This window comes from Crocuta crocuta, unplaced genomic scaffold (genome assembly GCF_008692635.1).
Source record: "Crocuta crocuta isolate KB4526 unplaced genomic scaffold, BGI_CrCroc_1.0 scaffold25, whole genome shotgun sequence".
NCBI lineage: Eukaryota > Metazoa > Chordata > Mammalia > Carnivora > Hyaenidae > Crocuta > Crocuta crocuta.
This window is the reverse complement of record NW_027532015.1, coordinates 2,358,545-2,375,836: the sequence shown is the minus strand read 5'-3', so window position 1 is coordinate 2,375,836 and position 17,292 is coordinate 2,358,545. Positions and strand designations below refer to the sequence as shown.

At 43.7% G+C, this 17,292-nt stretch overlaps 1 protein-coding gene and 1 non-coding gene across 2 annotated transcripts in view; one reads left to right on the top strand and one right to left on the bottom strand.

Annotated features, from left to right (window-relative positions):
- Positions 1-17,292, top strand: part of PLEKHG1 (pleckstrin homology and RhoGEF domain containing G1) — a 92,227-nt gene that overhangs the window by 48,930 nt on the left and 26,005 nt on the right. The window contains exons 4-9 of the mRNA XM_077776068.1: positions 7,057-7,103; positions 10,287-10,437; positions 13,899-14,030; positions 16,045-16,227; positions 16,318-16,413; positions 16,575-16,661. Of these exons, the coding sequence (XP_077632194.1) occupies positions 7,057-7,103; positions 10,287-10,437; positions 13,899-14,030; positions 16,045-16,227; positions 16,318-16,413; positions 16,575-16,661 (696 nt within the window). The remainder of the gene's footprint in view (positions 1-7,056; positions 7,104-10,286; positions 10,438-13,898; positions 14,031-16,044; positions 16,228-16,317; positions 16,414-16,574; positions 16,662-17,292) is intronic.
- On the bottom strand, positions 1,456-1,562 carry LOC144241609 (U6 spliceosomal RNA). The gene has a single exon (XR_013338124.1). It is a non-coding gene; the product is annotated as a U6 spliceosomal RNA (small nuclear RNA).

Below are 17,292 nucleotides of genomic sequence, written 5' to 3'. Positions count from 1 at the left end.
TTTAGAAGATGTTACGTTTTCTGAAACACAAGCAGCTGCTCCGCTCTGGGGAGGAATGGAAAATTGCTTTAATTGAGAGGCCATTAATGAAAGAGGTAAAGCTGGCGGTTGACTTCTGCTTTTATCTGAGTCAGTGGGGCTTACACACAGAGATTCATCTTTGACCTTGCTTTTGTGGTATGTGGAGGTTACAGAAATCCTTCCTGACAGAAGGAGAATATGGTGCTTCTTACCTGCTGTTTATAAAAAGAAGAACAAGGGGCTGCAGCAGCCATTGTTTTGAGGCACAAAAGTAAAAGTTCCCCAGTGGGCCGGCCAAGCTGTCTCCCAGCTCAGCATTTGTCCACTCAGGAGTCTGGAAACGCCTAGAACAGATGTCCTTGGTTTCCTGCCATCAACCTCATCCTCATTTCTGTCCCGTATCTTGACTATCAGCTAGGCTGACTCTAGGCAGCATTTAAGAGGGAGACACAGTTTACCTTCAGAGCCCAGCCTCCCCGCAACCCCCCTCCCCCCATCCCTTGATGCCCTTCTCCCTTCAGTGCCCAGGCGCGCACACCCACATGCACACACAACCCCTCCCCACTTACTGAAATTATTCTCAAGAAAGTACTGACATTGGTATGCATACCATTGGAATGAATCCAAGTTCATGTTACCTCACCCATATGCTACTTACATATTAAGCCATTTTCATGGTGTCCAGTGAAAACTTCCAAGGAATCAAAGTCTGTGTGTGTGTGTGTGTGTGTGTGTGTGTGTGTGAGAGAGAGAGAGAGAGAGAGAGACCCACACATGAAAGAGATAGACCCCATGGCAGAAGAAACCCTAAAATCATACAGATTTCTTGAATCTGGTTATTCATTCAATAGACAGTTGAGTGCCTCAGATGCTCAGTTGACCATCTCTTTTATTTTGGTTCTTCTGTAATTAAATGTCTCATTTTTACATCTCTGATTATAATTTGACAGAGTTTAATCAGAAGGAAATAATATACTTTTGTATAATTTCTTTATCACTGTCTTCTTGTTCCCCAGATAGCTCTAAAAAGGAATTGGGGTGGCATATATATTGAGTAAAAGGCATTTAAGGATGAACTAACTTGGGGCAATTGGTTTTTGTATAAAATCGTTATTGGACTTGTCCACAGAGCTTATAAATTTCATGTCAAATATACATTTGATTCTACATTAAGACCATATAGTTGCTTTAAATAAAAACTTTAAGATTTTAAGATTGGAATAGAGCCACGATGTCACAACATGCACAGCAATTCAATTGTGCAAAAGTCCTGAGGCTTTCTTAGGAGTAGGTGTATGTAGGTCAACTGTATGATGTAATTCAGATATATCTTCATTGAAGCCATTGTTTTTAAGTTTGGCATTTTTTTTTTTTTTTTTTTTTTTTTACAAATAGTTTATTGTCAAATTAGTTTCCACATAACACCCAGTGCTCAAAAATATGGAACGCTTCACGAATTTGCATGTCATCCTTGCGCAGGAGCCATGCTAATCTTCTCTGTATCGTTCCAATTTTAGTATATGTGCTGCCGAAGCGAGCACAAGTTTGGCATTTCAAATGTAAGGAAAGTCAACCTGATAATTGTTCAATCCCAGGTTGAGTGCAGCAAGAGGCAGGCAGGAAAGAAGCAAGAAACTGAGCGTGTGTGAGCAAAGCCAGATTTACCAGATGGCCTTAGGCAGATCACTTTGCCCGTCTTGTCTGTGAAGCCAGGGCTGGATACCCCAATGCCTTCAGAGGTACGCCCAGCAGGTGAATGCAGCGCATGCGTGTGCCCCAGTGGGGGCTAGAGCAGGCTGGGCACCTGTGTCGTGAGAGCATGAACGTCACATGAAACTGGGCGCCACGCCCCATGCATCTACTACTGTTGCAGGAGAAGCCAGAACTCAAGATATTTTTATCTTCCAACTTTTGGAAGCTGTCAACTAATTTAAAAATTTTAAAACGTAGTTTGTGTGAAAACGTGGCCGCCTAGTAAGTTAGTGAGGCCGTGGGGAAATGGTCACTCCTCTGTGCAGGAGCAGAGTGGCACAGGCCCTCTGGGGGAGAATTGGGGTGCATCTAGCGAGATGACATTTGAATTCATCCTGTAATCCAGCAGTGCCCCTTCTAGAAATCTATTCCAAAGAGGCAGTGACCAAAACGCAGTAAGCATGATGCTATTCTTATAGTAATAATNAGCAGAGACATATACAATATATAGAAATAGTTTATTAATATAAATAATATAAATATATATATATATATATATACACACAGAAATCTACGGTATAGAAAAACAGCCCAAATGTTGATAAGCAGGAAGCTCTTTGAATAAGCCATGGAACACCCACGTAATGGAGTACTATGAAGCAGGAGAAGTAAATCGAGAGTATCTCTGTGAACTACTGGGACAGGTGGGGAGAGAAGTAGATAAAAGTGTTCATAGGACTGTGGTTCTCAAAGTGGGCTCCGTAGTCCAGCGGCACCAGCATCATTTGGGAACTTGTTATGATGCAAATCCTCAGACTCCCGGCAGACTTCCTGAATCAGAAACTCTGGGGATGCAGTCCAGCCATCTCTGGTTGACAAGCTCTCCCGGTAGTTGTGACATATACTCAGGTTTGAGAATCACTGGCAAATAGTTTATCTTCTTTATCTAGAAATGTGGAAGGACATGCGTATATTTAAATGTTCTTTTTTTTTTTTAAAAAAAAGGATACACTGACTACAACACTGTTATCTACACTGGGATCAACATTTTTTTAAAAAAAGAATTTACTGTGAAATTAAAAATTGGTCGCTGATAGGGGATGAGAGGGAGACTAGTATGGAAAGGAATAGAAGCTAGACTTCTTGGAATATGCGGTTTCTAATAGAGTTGACCTTGAAACCATGTAAATATTTTACGTAATTATAAAACAAAAGGAAAGTGAAAAAAGCAGTCTCCAAAAACCAAAAGCACAATGAAATGATGAGCCTACCAATAGAGCCAGTTTGTGGCATGGTCACACAAAGGTAATTCCAGTTGAGTTTTAGATAGATTGTGGAGAAAGTACAGCAAATACATTTTCAATAGTGATGTCAAATGTCCTGGAGTCGGTATTGTTCTGGTGAAACTGAGCGTATCGTGGAGTACAACAAGGTGTTTATGTCAGTGTCACCGAACTGGAATTGGTAAGAGGCAGAAAATACAGACTAAGAATGATGCTAATTTAAAACGCTCCAATTCTGAATCCCAGTTGCTGGGTTGAACCAAGGATGTATGTTATCTTTACAAAACACCGTATTCCTGGCGCTATCCACTGAAAAGGCCTCGATATGACAATGAACAAAGTAGCAAGACCTCTGATGCCCAGACTGTGGTCTCCAAACACTAATTCCTACCAAAAGGAATCCGGCCTCCATGAAGAATGAGTCTGGGACGGGAAATGTACAAGATGATCTGGAGCGTCTTGTCATTCCAGAAAACAGGGAAGCTGCTGGAGGCTGTAGGTCAGGTCACGAATGCCAAAGAAGACGTTCTTCTTGGCCAAAGGGGATGGTGTCAGCATCAGTAAAGGTAACTAACTAAAACCAGCTGAAATACATTAGCTGTGTTTATATTCATGGGTTCACAGTGATTAAACTCAACGTGGTAGCCTTTGCAGGATGCTAGAGAGCAAATGCATGATCCTGAAACATAGGGAAAATGCTCAAGCCTCCATCCTGCTTTTCCCATACAAACTGCAAACTGCAGGGTAACAGTTTGTTACCTTTCTTGGAACGATTCTGGCTAATAAATGAAGAAGGAGTCTTAGAATCAGAAATACCACCATTTGGCAGCTCCTATTGAGCTAATAAGTCAGACAGTGGTTACCGTTGGTGGTTGACATCACCAAGAAAAGGACAGCCAGACCTCTGTGCCTCCTGATGGAAGTAAAATACAATTAGGATGTATTCGTGCCCAACTATGGAATGTAAGTCTGTTCGAGCTGTCCCTGAACCACACAAGTGCAGGGGACAGGGAGATGCACGAAAGAAAGCCACATGGGTACAACCAGCAAAACAGACCATGAGAAACTCTGTAGGACAGACCTCTGGTTTCTTCAACTAAGTTGCAAGGCAGGGCGGCAGGGGGAGCATAGGAGGGAGAGGGGGAGAGAAAGGGGGGATTTATAGATTAGAAGAGTCTAAGGAGATATCAACCAGTTGCTTTGTGGAATTATGTGGAATCCAAATCAGATAGGCCAACTATTTTTAAAAAGAAAATTAAGGAGACGGGAGATTTGAGAGGCGCCTGGGTGGCTCAGTCAGTTAAGTGTCCGACTTCGGCTCAGGTCCTGATCTCATGGTTCATCGGTTCGAGCCCCGCATCGGGCTCTGTGCTGACAGCTAGCTCAGAGCCTGGAGCCTGCTTTGGATTCTGTATCTCCCTCTCTCTCTGACCCTCCCCTGCTCATGCTGCCTCTCTCTCTCTTTCTCTCTCTCTCCCCAAAATAAATAAAAACAGTTTTAAAAATTAAAAAAAAAAAAAGGAGACAGGAGATTTGAATAGTGATGGTTGAATATTCATGATATTATGGAACTCTAATAATGGCATTGTGGTAAGGCTTTTTTTTTTTTTTTAAGTTTTTGTATTAGAGATACATACTAAAATATATAAAAGTGGAATGATCCTATGTGTAGAATTTGCTTCAGAGTGATAGAGAAGTAGGTGGATATAGACCGTGAGTTAATATTTAGCTCGGGTAATGGGTGCTTGGTGATTCCTTTTACCATCCCCTCTGCTTTTACATATATGTTTGAGACTTTCTATAATAAAAAATTTTACATCTAATCCTAGTCAAGTGAGCAGAAAGGATTCTAAGTGGACATTCCTTTTAAGTAAGAAAAAAAATTAAAGCATTAAAATTATCCCCCCCCCAGGGGCGCCTGGGTGGCCTAGTCGGTTAAGCATCCGACTTTCGCTTAGGTCATGATCTCGTGGTTCGTGGGTTCGGGCCCCGCGTCGGGCTCTGTGCCGACTGCCAGCGCAGAGCCTGGAGCCTGTTTCAGTCTGTGACTCCCTCTCTCTCTGACCCTCCCCTGTTCACGCTGTCTCTCTCTCTCTCTCTCCTAGAAATAAATAAAAATAATAAAAAAAAAAAACACATTAAAATTCTCCCCCCCTAAAAAAAGAAAAGAAAAAGAAGTCACTATCTTGGAGTCACATATAAATCCAACCTGAAATCATTTCAAAAGTACAAAAGAAGTAAAAAGAATATGAAATACCACCAAAATAAAGCAGTGTCTCTTTTTTATAATATATTCCATTTTAGAGTTTGCAAGAACTAATACTTTACTGGCCTTGAATTACTTATTCAGACTGAAAGTTTTACAGCCAAAAGCTTAAAAACCCAGGGTTCTGCTCTCTCCCCTGCCCCTCTGCCTACCTCTTCCCCTTGGCAGTGTAGGGGAACTTGTGAACGACTTTGAAATCAACCAAAAATGATTACTGGGTACCTCCACTAGGAAAGTATTTTCCAATATACCCTCCTTCTTCTTTTTTTAAAAAAAATTTTAAATTTATTTGTGAGACAGCGTGAGCAGGGGAGGGTCAGAGAGAGAGGGAGACACAGAATCTGAAACAGGCTCCAGGCTCTCAGCTAGCTGTCAGCACAGAGCCCGATGCAGGGCTTGAAGCCACAAACCGTGAGATCATGACCTGAGCCGAAGTCGGACACTTAACTAGCTGAGCCACCCAGGTGCCCCCAATTTACCCTTCCAATTTCTATGATTCAGTTGACTCTGCACTTTCGGGGTCTTTGAAACTATCTTATAACTCTAAATTTTTGATGACTGATAGCAATGTAAGTGATTGTTGACCACAGACATGCAAATGAAAACTGTACCATAGGGGGACAGTTGATGTCTTTACCCTATAGAAAAAAGTAGTTTGGGATCTATTTGTAAATTCCTGTCAGCATTCCCCATTGATCTAAGTATGAAACTTGCATTTATCTTTAAATCCAGTTGTAATATCTTACTGCTTCCCTCACTGAGCAATAGGTTAAATAAAGTCTTTGATACTGTTTCTTTTATATTTGCATGGAAGTCATGGTTTTACCTATTAAACAAAATACTAAAAGAGCAAGAAGGATTAATTTCATATTTCTCCATATTTGGTAACATGACTAGACATTTGAAAAACAAAGAGAGAAACTAGGGAACCGAGAATATGGTGTCAGGAAAAGGCAAGGACCCCACGTTGGTTAGTCAAGCATTTACTGCACTTGAGCATTGCTGCCATGCTGGTGCGAACAGATGAGTAAACTTGAATCCTGCTCTCAGATAATTTTCAGTTTAGTAGAAAAGAGGGGGGTTTGGTAGCTCAATGGGTGTAATACGATTACAGTACGGCCCCTACTTTTCAGGGATTCACAGCCTAGAGTGGGAGACACAGATGCTGAGAAAATGTCACTACCATTTGGTAAATGCTACAAGAGATTGGGTGTTACAGAAGCCCAGCGTAGGAGCAGTTGGTTTGGCTGGAGCTCCAGAAAGGCTCCTCGGAGGAAATAAAGCCTAAGTTCAATGTCAAAGGATGCATGGTGGCTACCCAATGAAAGAGGTGGGACAGTGGGCAGAGATAATTATATTCACAAGGAGTTGAAAGTATATGGCAGTTTTCTTGTGCCCCGCACATACTTCCACCACGTTCTTACCACCATAATTACATGATCTACTTCTATTTCTCCTTCACGTTGCACATCTGCTGAAGGACTAGGAGTGCCTGAGGCAGAAACCTCATTTTCTCCTCTTCCTTTTTGCCTCCAGATTCACCTAACACAGCAGGTGCCCAGTAAGTGTTTCTTGAACGCAAATGAGTCCAGGTTGATTCTACGTGTGAAACAAGGTAGATAAAAAGGCATAGATGATTGCCACAGGGGCTCAGACAGGTCCCTGTGATGCCAGAGCCAGATTTACAAGGATGAATATTATTTCTTTTTATTGGTTTTAAATGAATGGTGATCCCTGTGCTTTTTTTTTGTTTTTTTTTTTTTTTGCCTGAAAGTCTGTTTTGTTTCCTTGCAGAGTGAAGAGTTCCACATTTACACGCAGTACTGCACTAACTACCCAAGGTACGTGTTGTGAATATGCCGCAGTACATTTTCTGCACTTCCATACTGTTTCAGGCCGATGGGTCCGACACAGGCTGGTGTTGGGCATCCTACACCACAGTGCCCTGGGTGTCATGGGAAATCTGCACAGCATGCTGAGAATGGATTACGGGGTGCCCAGATACCGATCCCTTCAGCCTGGGATTCCCAGAAGATTCCCAGTGGGAGGGAAAGTGTGAAAGACCATGAAGGTGTCCTGCGGTGAGGAAACTAAGTAAACCTGTTGTGTTTGGCTGTAATTCTTGTCCGTTAACCCTCTTGTATGTGTGGCGTGTTTTGAAGAATTTGGGATGCACTGAGAACGAGTTTATATAATCTGGCTGGGGATAGAGTATGTTATGTCTTTGCTGTATAATTTCTGTGTAAAAAGCCCTCATCATCTTACTCGATCATGGCTTTAGTTTTGTTACACAGGAAGCCACACAAGGACATGAGGGTGACCATTCTTAGTGAGATGGCCGACCAAAGACCCTGAGTCACACCGTCAGAATTTCTTTTTTCGGCCAAAGACTTTTACTGAGCATTTATTGAGTCCTAATCACAGTGTTAAATGCTAGAGCACATGTTATTTTTCTTCAGCATCAAACTCCGCTAAGTGCCATCAGGCAGTAGTAGCAGGCTGGGGAAGACCAAATCACAGAATACAAATTAATGGAGCCTGGACTCATTATATAGACTAGAAGCTAAAGATACTTGAGAAAAAGGAGTAGTAAGTCCCCATGAGGAGAGTTAAGAACAGATTCCTGGAGGAAGCGGGTTTTTTTCTTTTTTGGGGGTTTATATATATCTTTTTAAATTTATTTTATATCTTCGACTTGGACAAAGGAAGAAACACGTTAGCGGAGGGATGCTCGAAGGGCAGGCTCAGTGAGGCAGGTGCGTCCGGCTCTGGCCCAGGTGTGTGGTTTTCGTGTCCACAGACAAAGCCTACCTCTTGTCCCCTCGTCTCCAATCAGTCTGCTGCCTGAGGCCCCAGGTTTCCGTTCCTCCGTCTCAACAAGCCAGGAGCCCTGGGCGTTTCGGCCCATCTGACAACATTTCTTCTCCCTCCGGATCCAAGCTGGTGATATTAAATGTCGCCGGCACACCTTGACAGATGTCCACCTTCTTCATACCGGTCACGCGCCAATAGTTTCGTCTTGAAGAGACACGGGCCCTCCCTCCTTTCCCCAGGGAGGGGCGCAGGCCCTGTCAGGTCATTGTCCTTGGATGTCTCCCTGTGCCCTGAGTCTGGAGTTGAGTGCACTCAGGATTTGTCACAGGTGTCCTGTCTTTGGGTAAGAGCTCAAGCCTTCACATGGCCAAAGGGCAATTGGGCAGTCGATTCAGCCTCTGAAGAACCTTAGAAAAGACCCTTGGCTACGTGACAAAGAATAGTTTTGAAATCCCCACTTACGTGGGAAATAAACCTGTCTGAACAGATACTTCCCAGGGCGATGGGCACAAAAGCGATTCTAATAGCTTGGTTAGGACCTCCATTGCACTTCCTTCCAAGGAGCCTTATTTTGTTGTTTGGCTCTAATTTTCTAAATTAATCCTGAAAACATATTACTGACTCGGGGAGAAAGGGGCTGAAATTACTTCCACCTGCTTTCTTCTAAGTTACGAGACCATAAGATTTTAATTTACTTGTGTGTGTGACTCCAAGAGCCCACTAGCTTTTATGTATAAGAGATGAACATTGTTTCAACTAATCCTCTGGAGGTTAGGGGGGCTCTGCTTACTGCCTTTTGGGGAGCTGAGATGCAGAAGGAATTCTGACCCGCTTTCCTAGTACCCTCAGGAGGTGGTCTGTTTCAGAAACTGTCTTTCGAGGGATCTGCTCAAAGGGAGGTTAGCCTGTGGGTCGCAGCCTCCAATTATCCGCAGGGAGTGTCATGCGGTGTGTATATGATCCAAAGGCAATCAGCAGAAGGGGTGACAAATATCTGGCATGGAGCTGGATCTAGTGGAGAAAGAGCTCCTTTTTCTTGGCACAATGGCGCTTCCTCCTTTTGGTCTGACCTGTGGAAACCGAGTGCAGATGTGCAGCTTGAGCACTGCACAGACACCCATATGGGATGCATCTGGGGGCTGACATCCAACTCAGATCCCTTTGCCAAGCACGTGTCCAGGCAGGTGGGTGCGTCTTCTAGAAGGAAGGAGCTTGATGCTTAGAAGCCATGTGTCCCTGTGCTACCAGCTTTTTAGAGTGCCTTTTCCTTACAAGAAAATTTTTCTTTCTTTTTTTTTATTAAAAAAAAATTTTTTTTATAGTTTATTTATCTTTGAGACAGAGAGAGACCGAGCATGAGCAAGGGAGGGGCAGAGAGAGAGAGGGAGACACAGAATCTGAAGCAGGCTCCAGGCCCTGAGCTAGCTGTCAGCACAGAGCCCAACGCGGGGCTCGAACCCACAAACAGTGAGATCATGACCTGAGCCGAAGTCGGATGCTTAACTGACTGAGCCACCCAGGCGCCCCCAAGAAAATTTTTCTTAATGTTTATTTTTGAGAGAGAGAGAAAGTACAAGCAGGGGAGGGGCAGCGAGAGATGGGGAGACATAGAATCTGAAGCAGTTCTCAAGGCTCTGAGCTGTGAGAGCCCGACTCGGGGCTCGAGCTCATGAAGTGTGAGATCATGACCTGAGCCAAAGTTGGATGCTTCACCGACTAAGCCACCCTGGAGCCCCTATAGTGCCTTTTTCTAATCCATCCACCCAAAGAGCCACCTTTTTCTAATTTGTCCAGAGGCACTTGGTCTGGCTATACCTCTGTTGCTACCCTACCTATTTTAGGGCATTTACACTTATATTGGCCTTTAAAACTTGAGTACCTGGGGCACCTGGGTGGCTTAGTCGGTAAAGCGTCTGACTCTTGGTTTCCACTCAGGTCCTGATCTCACAGTTCATGAGTACGGGCCCCACATCAGGCTCCGTGCTGACTGTGCAGAGCCTGCTTGGGATTCTCTCTCTGCCTCTCTCTCTCTCTCTCTCTCTCTCTCTCTCTCTCACTCTCACTCTCACTCTCTCTCTTACTCTCTCATTCTCTCACTCTCTCATTCTCTCTCTCTCTCAAAATAAATAAAGAAACTTAAAAAAATATATTATAACTTGAATGCTCATCTTACCATTACAACTTGGGTAAAAATACACATCTTGTTGCAGATCCGTGGCTGTGCTCACAGAGTGCATGCGGAACAAGGTGCTGGCCAAGTTCTTCAGGGAACGTCAGGAAACTTTGAAACACTCACTGCCCCTGGGGTCCTATCTCTTGAAACCAGTTCAACGGATTCTCAAGTATCATCTCCTTTTGCATGTAAGTTTCTCAAGCATCATTTCCTTTTGCATATAAGTTTCTGCCCGCACTTGAATACTGTCCAAGGAATGGGGATTTTGCGTGTGTGTGTGTGTGTGTGTGTGTGTGTGTGTGTGTGTGTGTGTGTGTATACATATATATATATAAAGTGTAGGGGGGAATATCAGAAAAGGCTGGGCACATATGGAAACATTTTCCATATTCATACTTTACAACTGACTAATCTGCTTTGAGGAATTAGAGATATTTATATTCTGGGCCTGTAGCCCCATTGACACCGGCCAAGTAAAAAGCTTCATTTTAGCTCTGATTCTGATAGGGCTTAGGAGTTCCTCACTCCGGGCAGTGAGCTGTTTCAGGCAGAGAGCTATCATCTTAATGAAAAACAGATTTTTTTGTGTGTTTTATTTCCACGAGCCTGGCTGCAGGAGGCAGTTGGGAAGGAGAGCTGTCATTGATTGGCTCTTGCCTGAGCAAAGAGAAGGGGCTGAAAAAGAAGACAGATGAGTGGTGTGATGAATGATCTTTGAGCTGAGCTTAGCATCACTTCAGGGTATTTATTTCGTTTCCCATTATTTATACACAATTCAAGGAGGCTTTAGAAACAAGGGAAGATCTAGCTCTCACTTTCTCATGTCTGACCCTCTAAAGAAGCTGACAAGTTGGGGGAAATTTTTTGTTGTGAGCAATTTCCACTGGGTAAGGATAAGGATTCGATTGCCCTTATCATGTGAAGAAGGCATAGCACGTTGGTTAGGAGCCAGAGTCTGGGTCAGCCCTGCCTGGGTTCAAATCCTATAAATGGTCCGTGTTCCCTGTGCCTCACAGGCAGTCCATAAAAATGAGCCAGTTAGATTTTACCTTATTATTTTTGTACTACATTGAAAGCCTTTCCTTAAGATTTTAATCCAGAGCTCTTAGCTCTGTCAACATGCTTGCAATTTATATGTATCTCTTTTTAAATGATTCCAGGTTTCTCACTTGGATAATCATTCTAGTTTTGCTTCAGTTCACACACATCTACCATTTTAAGGAAGCTTATGGTCCAACTTTGCTAGAACTTTCTCAGTGTTGTCTGTTTGCCTGGGTGGCTCAGTTTGGAGCATCTTGGGTCCTATGAAACCACACCAGGGATAGTACTTTAATTGTTACATTAATACTAATGACCTCTTAGATTAGGAGGATTGATTTGCTAACTCAGTGTCCAAATAATTCTCAAATGAATAATACCTGTGCCAGGATAGAGCTCTGCTGGATTGTGCTAATATAGCATTTAAGACTCATGCGCCTCAGTAAGCTCTAAATATAGCCTTCTAGCCAGGCAGAGTCTAAGACAGCATTTACTTAAGCACATCAAACATAACAAGATCCTTACAAGAAGGTAAGTAATAGGAAAAATGGCCCTTAACCCTCTACATGAGGAGCTATCTTAGTTCAGGTTGCTGTAACAAAGTACCGTAGCCCGTGTGGCTTCAACAACAATTTATTTCTCACAGTTCTGGAGGTTAGAAGGCCATGATCAAGCTTCAAGGTGCCAGCATGGTCAAGTTCTGGTGATGTCCCTGTCCTGGGTTCAGACTGCCACCTCCTTGTTTCCTTACGTGGTGGAGAGAGGCAAGGGAGATCCCTGAGATTGCTTTTCGTAAGAACACTAACCCCATCCAGGAGGGGTCTACCTTCATGATCTCATCACCTCCCAAAGGTCCTGCTTCCTAATACGGGCACAGTGGGGGTTAGGACTTCAACATGTGGCTTTTGCGGGGACACAAGCATTCAGTCCGTAGCAGCTGGTCATGAAGAGCAGTGCTGAGATTCATCAAAAACTAACTTCTGGTTGCCTTTGAGGTATTTTTGCTTTTGTGGTTGATTTGCAGCCTTCCTTCTGTGTCATTTATGTCCCTTCAGAGTTGGGTGGCCATCCATGAATCTGCACAGGAACACCCTGTCCTCTGGAGTCTGTTTGTCGTTGAACAGGATTGCCTCTCAGCCCAAAAGAAGGAATTATTATTTTTAAGTTTATTTATTTGTTTTGAGAGAGGGAGCATGATTGGGAGAGGTGCAGAGAGAAAAAGAGAGAGAAAGAGAGAGAGAGAGACCCAAGCAGGCTCTACCCTCAGAGCAGAGCCACTTGGGACTCAGTCCCATGAACTGTAAAATCATGACCTGAGTCGAAATCAAGAGTCAGAAGCTTAACCAACTGAGCCACCCAAGGTCCCCAGAAATTATTATTTTTTGTTAATTTGCTGTTGATCTGAAGCTTACATGGGAGTTGTTACTTTAGTGGTATGGTTTCAAAGGATGTTTCTAACAGCTCAGTTTAAGTGTAGAAAGACAATAAATTCCTTCCTACCTTCTAGCTAGATGGAAAACGCGAGTATTTAGTAAACATAAACAGAGATTTATAAAATAGGACTATAAACTAATGGAACTACCATCATAAGTCACACCATAAGATTCAGTCTTAATGACTTAATGATTACTTATGTCATAGATGTCCTAGAAATGGTCCAATTGACTATAAGATCTTCTTACTGTTTTATATATTTATATAGGTTACTGTTGTTGTTTTAAGAAGATAGCGCTTCAACTTAATAAGCATGTATTGACCACTCAGCTCTTCCGCAGTTACTACTGAGTAGATAAAGAATTAAATAAATGATACAATAGTCCCTGTCCTTTGACTGTTGGGGCGTCTAGGGACATGTGTCGTATGTGCTGGAAAGAATAGAGCAGAGATCATGGCCCTTTTGTGTCCCTGGGACAGTGCTAAGTGCTTATGAACTTCATTTGGCCCTTCCAGCCTTGACTATGTGAAAAGGCCCTTGCTGTAGAAGTACCTTTAAAGATAATGTCCGCTCTGGGCTTGAGTCTGTTACATAGGAAGTCCTGTGTGAGACATTTTACTTACTTTGAGAGAGAAAGAGCACGCACACAGGTGGGGGAGGGGCAGAGGGAGAGGGAGAGAGAATCCCAAGCAGGCTTCTTGCCGCCACTGCAGAGCCGGCCATGGAGCCAGATCTCATGAACCGTGAGCTCATGACCGGAGCCAGAATCAAAAGTTAGACGCTTAACTGACTCAGCTACCCAGACGCCCCTATTTTCTTTTCCTTTATATTACATTGGCTGTTAGGAAACTCGGCAGTCTCCAACTATAATATCAACTCTTGTCTCTGTTGTAACATCTCTAAGAGACTTAATGGACTTTATAATGATTTGTTTGAGCCTCCTTGTCACGGAATTCTAACCCTGTTTTTCCTAGCCTCATTTTCATTCCTGTCTTACCATTTTGTGACAGGTATTTCTGGTAGGTCATCGCAAACTCTTAAGGCATGATGCTGGTGTGTAAATAAATAGGCGAAAAGAAAATATGAGGAACTCATCATAGAGGTGCCATATGTTTCACTGGCTGTGGGAGAAAAAAATGAAAATAACAATTTCTTTTTTTTTTTTTTTTTTTTAAGGAAATAGAAAACCACCTTGACAAGGACACCGAAGGCTATGACGTGGTGCTTGATGCTATCGACACGATGCAGCGAGTAGCCTGGCACATCAATGACATGAAGAGGAAACACGAACATGCCGTCCGGTTACAGGTAAACCCACAAAACGTCAGCACCGCAGGTGCACAGGCTGATCATCATTTTCCGAATCAGGTATTGAGGCTGCTCAAGTATCGCATGCCATCCGTGGTCTTCATCATACATGAAGAAAGATCAGGACATGGCTAATACAGTCACTGCTTAATGTGGTGTTTAGGAGAAGTTACTTTATAACTTTTAAGCTAATAATAACCCAAGTTAAAAATTGGAGTCTCCCAAGCCCTTCCTTGCCTTCTGTTAGTTACAAAGAAGTAATTCTCATTGGAAGCAACTTTCTCTGTGCTGTTGAAAGGGTTGTCAAGCCTCTTTTCCTCTCTCGCTAGTTAATGCAAAGCTGTGAGGTGGTCCCTGGGTGGGAGTGGGGCCAGGACCCAGAGAAAGGAGAGCTGAGTCTGGAAGCAGGTCCTTTGCAGTTCTACTCAGGAGGGGGCTCACTACTGTGTGTTAAATTCCTCATTTCCAAAATAAGACAGACGAGGGGTTTGCAAAGACCCCTTTGAGCACCAACGTTTTGGACCCTAAATCCTTGGGAACTTTTGATAAATGCTAAACCAGAGATCATGTCCCAGGCACATCAAAAAAAATGCACTCTTCAAAACAAAAGGCTGCGGCGCCTGGGTGGCTCAGTTGGTTAAGCGCCCAACTCTTGATTTTAGCTCAGGTCATGATCCCATGAGTTTCGTGAGTTTGAGCTCCCACTGGGCTCAGCACAATGACAGTGCAGAGCCTGCTTGGGATTCTCTCTCTGTCTGTCTGTCTCTCTCTGCCCCTCCCCTGCTCTTACTCACTCTCTATCAAAAATAAATAAATAAATAAGTAAACTTTTTAACAAAAGTTTATGTTGGCCTAGAGGCTGGTGACAGGCTCTGGCACGTCCCTGGAGTGGACACAAAAGCCCAGAGTGAGTCTATGCCATGTAGAGTACTTATGCTCAGCTCAGGAAAAAAGATACATTATTCATCCCATAAATTTAAACAAAACTCTGGGATTCACCTTCAGGCAGCCAGAGTGTAGGGTGATGCAAGAGACTATCAAACATCAAGGGAAGGCAACAGTCTAATCTTTCAGGCCGTATCTGTTTCTTTGTAGCAGTAAGAAAAGGTTTAATACTTGATCATCCAAGTGTTTTGTGGACCTGATGTCTATTGCATTTTTGGAAATGGCTAAATGACTGGGTTTTTCTAGACCTTAATACACCTATTTGGCATTCTGCAGACAGTGTTAACCAGGCTCAGGCTCAGATTTTTATCTCCATTACTGTCCATTTCCACTTTCAACCAGTAACATTTTGGGCTGTCCTGCATGTGGGCTGCTTAATTCAATGCACCTTGTGAATATTTTCATTTTTTAATCGGCTTCCTTGAAGAACATTGATATGAATGCAAGATAAATCCCGATACCTCAAAGTCATGTTCTCAATTTGTATTTGTCGAGTACCATTAAAAACATAGTGGTAAGGAAATTCAGTTCCTTTCCCCAAACAAATGGGATTAATATCAGGAAATTTCTAAGATGTGTCTTACGTGATTTCTCAAAGGTTTTTAGTTTTGACCTACTTATATGTAGTAGGGATTTCAGTTTCTGGAAAAAGATGCCCACAGCGATAGCGCTGAAGGTTTTCTGCAGAGAAGGTGGGTGAGAAAGTAAGAGAAAGGATTGGCTGGCCGAGATGGGCATGGTCACATGCCGCGGCCTCTTTACATAGCTTTATGAGAGACCTAACTGCTGCCATCAGCCACAGGAGAGGGAGTGTCAAGGAGAGGGAAGAAGGAGTTGGCAACTCGTCAACTAACAACTTGAGTCATTTCCGTTAACCTTTAAGTGACAACCCCCGTAAGTGTGGATTTAGGTCATGGAGCATTAGACACCACTGGACACCACATAGATCCATTAGGCCCTGTCACACAATAGTCAGACACCATTCTTGAGATTCAGCAAATGGGACACCTTTTCCTCTCTTCCGTGTCGTCCTACCTCCTTTACTCACACAGTTGGGTCCCCTTTTCAGGAGATACAGAGTCTTCTCACTAACTGGAAGGGGCCAGACCTGACCAGCTACGGGGAACTGGTGCTCGAAGGAACCTTTCGCCTCCAGCGGGCCAAGAACGAGCGGACCCTCTTCCTCTTTGACAAGCTGCTTCTCATCACAAAGAAGAGAGATGACACGTTTACGTACAAAGCCCATATCCTGGTAGGTCTGAATGTTGGTCATGTGCAAGGGCTTTGGCCGCTCATCCCATTCTCCAAGCGCACCTCACCCTCTCTCTGCTCTCTTGCTCAGTGCGGGAACCTCATGCTCGTGGAAGTGATACCAAAGGAGCCGCTCAGCTTCAGCGTCTTCCACTATAAGAACCCCAAGCTGCAGCACACGGTTCAGGTAACAGTGGGGGCCTCCCCTCCCCGCGGGGCTCATCGCGTAAACGATGGGCACTGTGGGCCGGCCCGCCTTTCCATCTTGTCAGAGGGTGATCGGGGTGTCTGAACCTTGTGAGCGGTGGAGGCGCGAGTCGTCTGACCGTCCGTCCTTCCTTCCGCTAGGCCAGATCCCAGCAAGACAAGCGCCTATGGGTTCTGCATCTGAAGAGGCTGATCCTGGAGAACCATGCAGCAAAAATCCCAGCCAAGGTGAGATGATGAGGTCAACACGCAGTCAAATGTAGAGGAACCCAAGTCCTCAAAGGCAGCCCGTCAGCGGCAAATGTTCAACTGTACAACAAAGAAAACGGAGAGCTAGGATATTTATGGGATCAACTAAATTAGCCACATATAGTAAAAAAGATTCACAGGGCACCTGGGTGGCTCAGTCGGTTAAGCATCTGACTTTGGCTCAGGTCATGATCTCATGGTTTGTAGGTTCAATCCCTGCGTTGGGCTCTGTGCTGACAGCTCAGAGCCTGGAGCCTGCTTCAGATTCTGTGCCTCTCTCTGTCTCTCTGTCTCTGTCTCTGTCTCTCTCTCTCTCTCTCTCTCTCTCTCTGCCCCTTCCCCACTCGTGCTCTTTCTCTCTCTCAAAAATAAGATAAATAAACATTTTTTAAAAAAGATACACATAAAGGGAGATTGTGGACGGTTTTTTTATTGTTGTTATATTTTCTTTTGGGGCTTGAGGAAGTAAAAAATAAGGAAAAGGCTACAAGAAAACTTCTAGAGAACTATTAGTGTATAGTTATAGGTATTCAAAGCTACACTAAGCAACTCTGGTGACTAGAGCTAGCTGAGGTTCTGTGGGAATGCTGAGGGAGAGAAGACACAGACT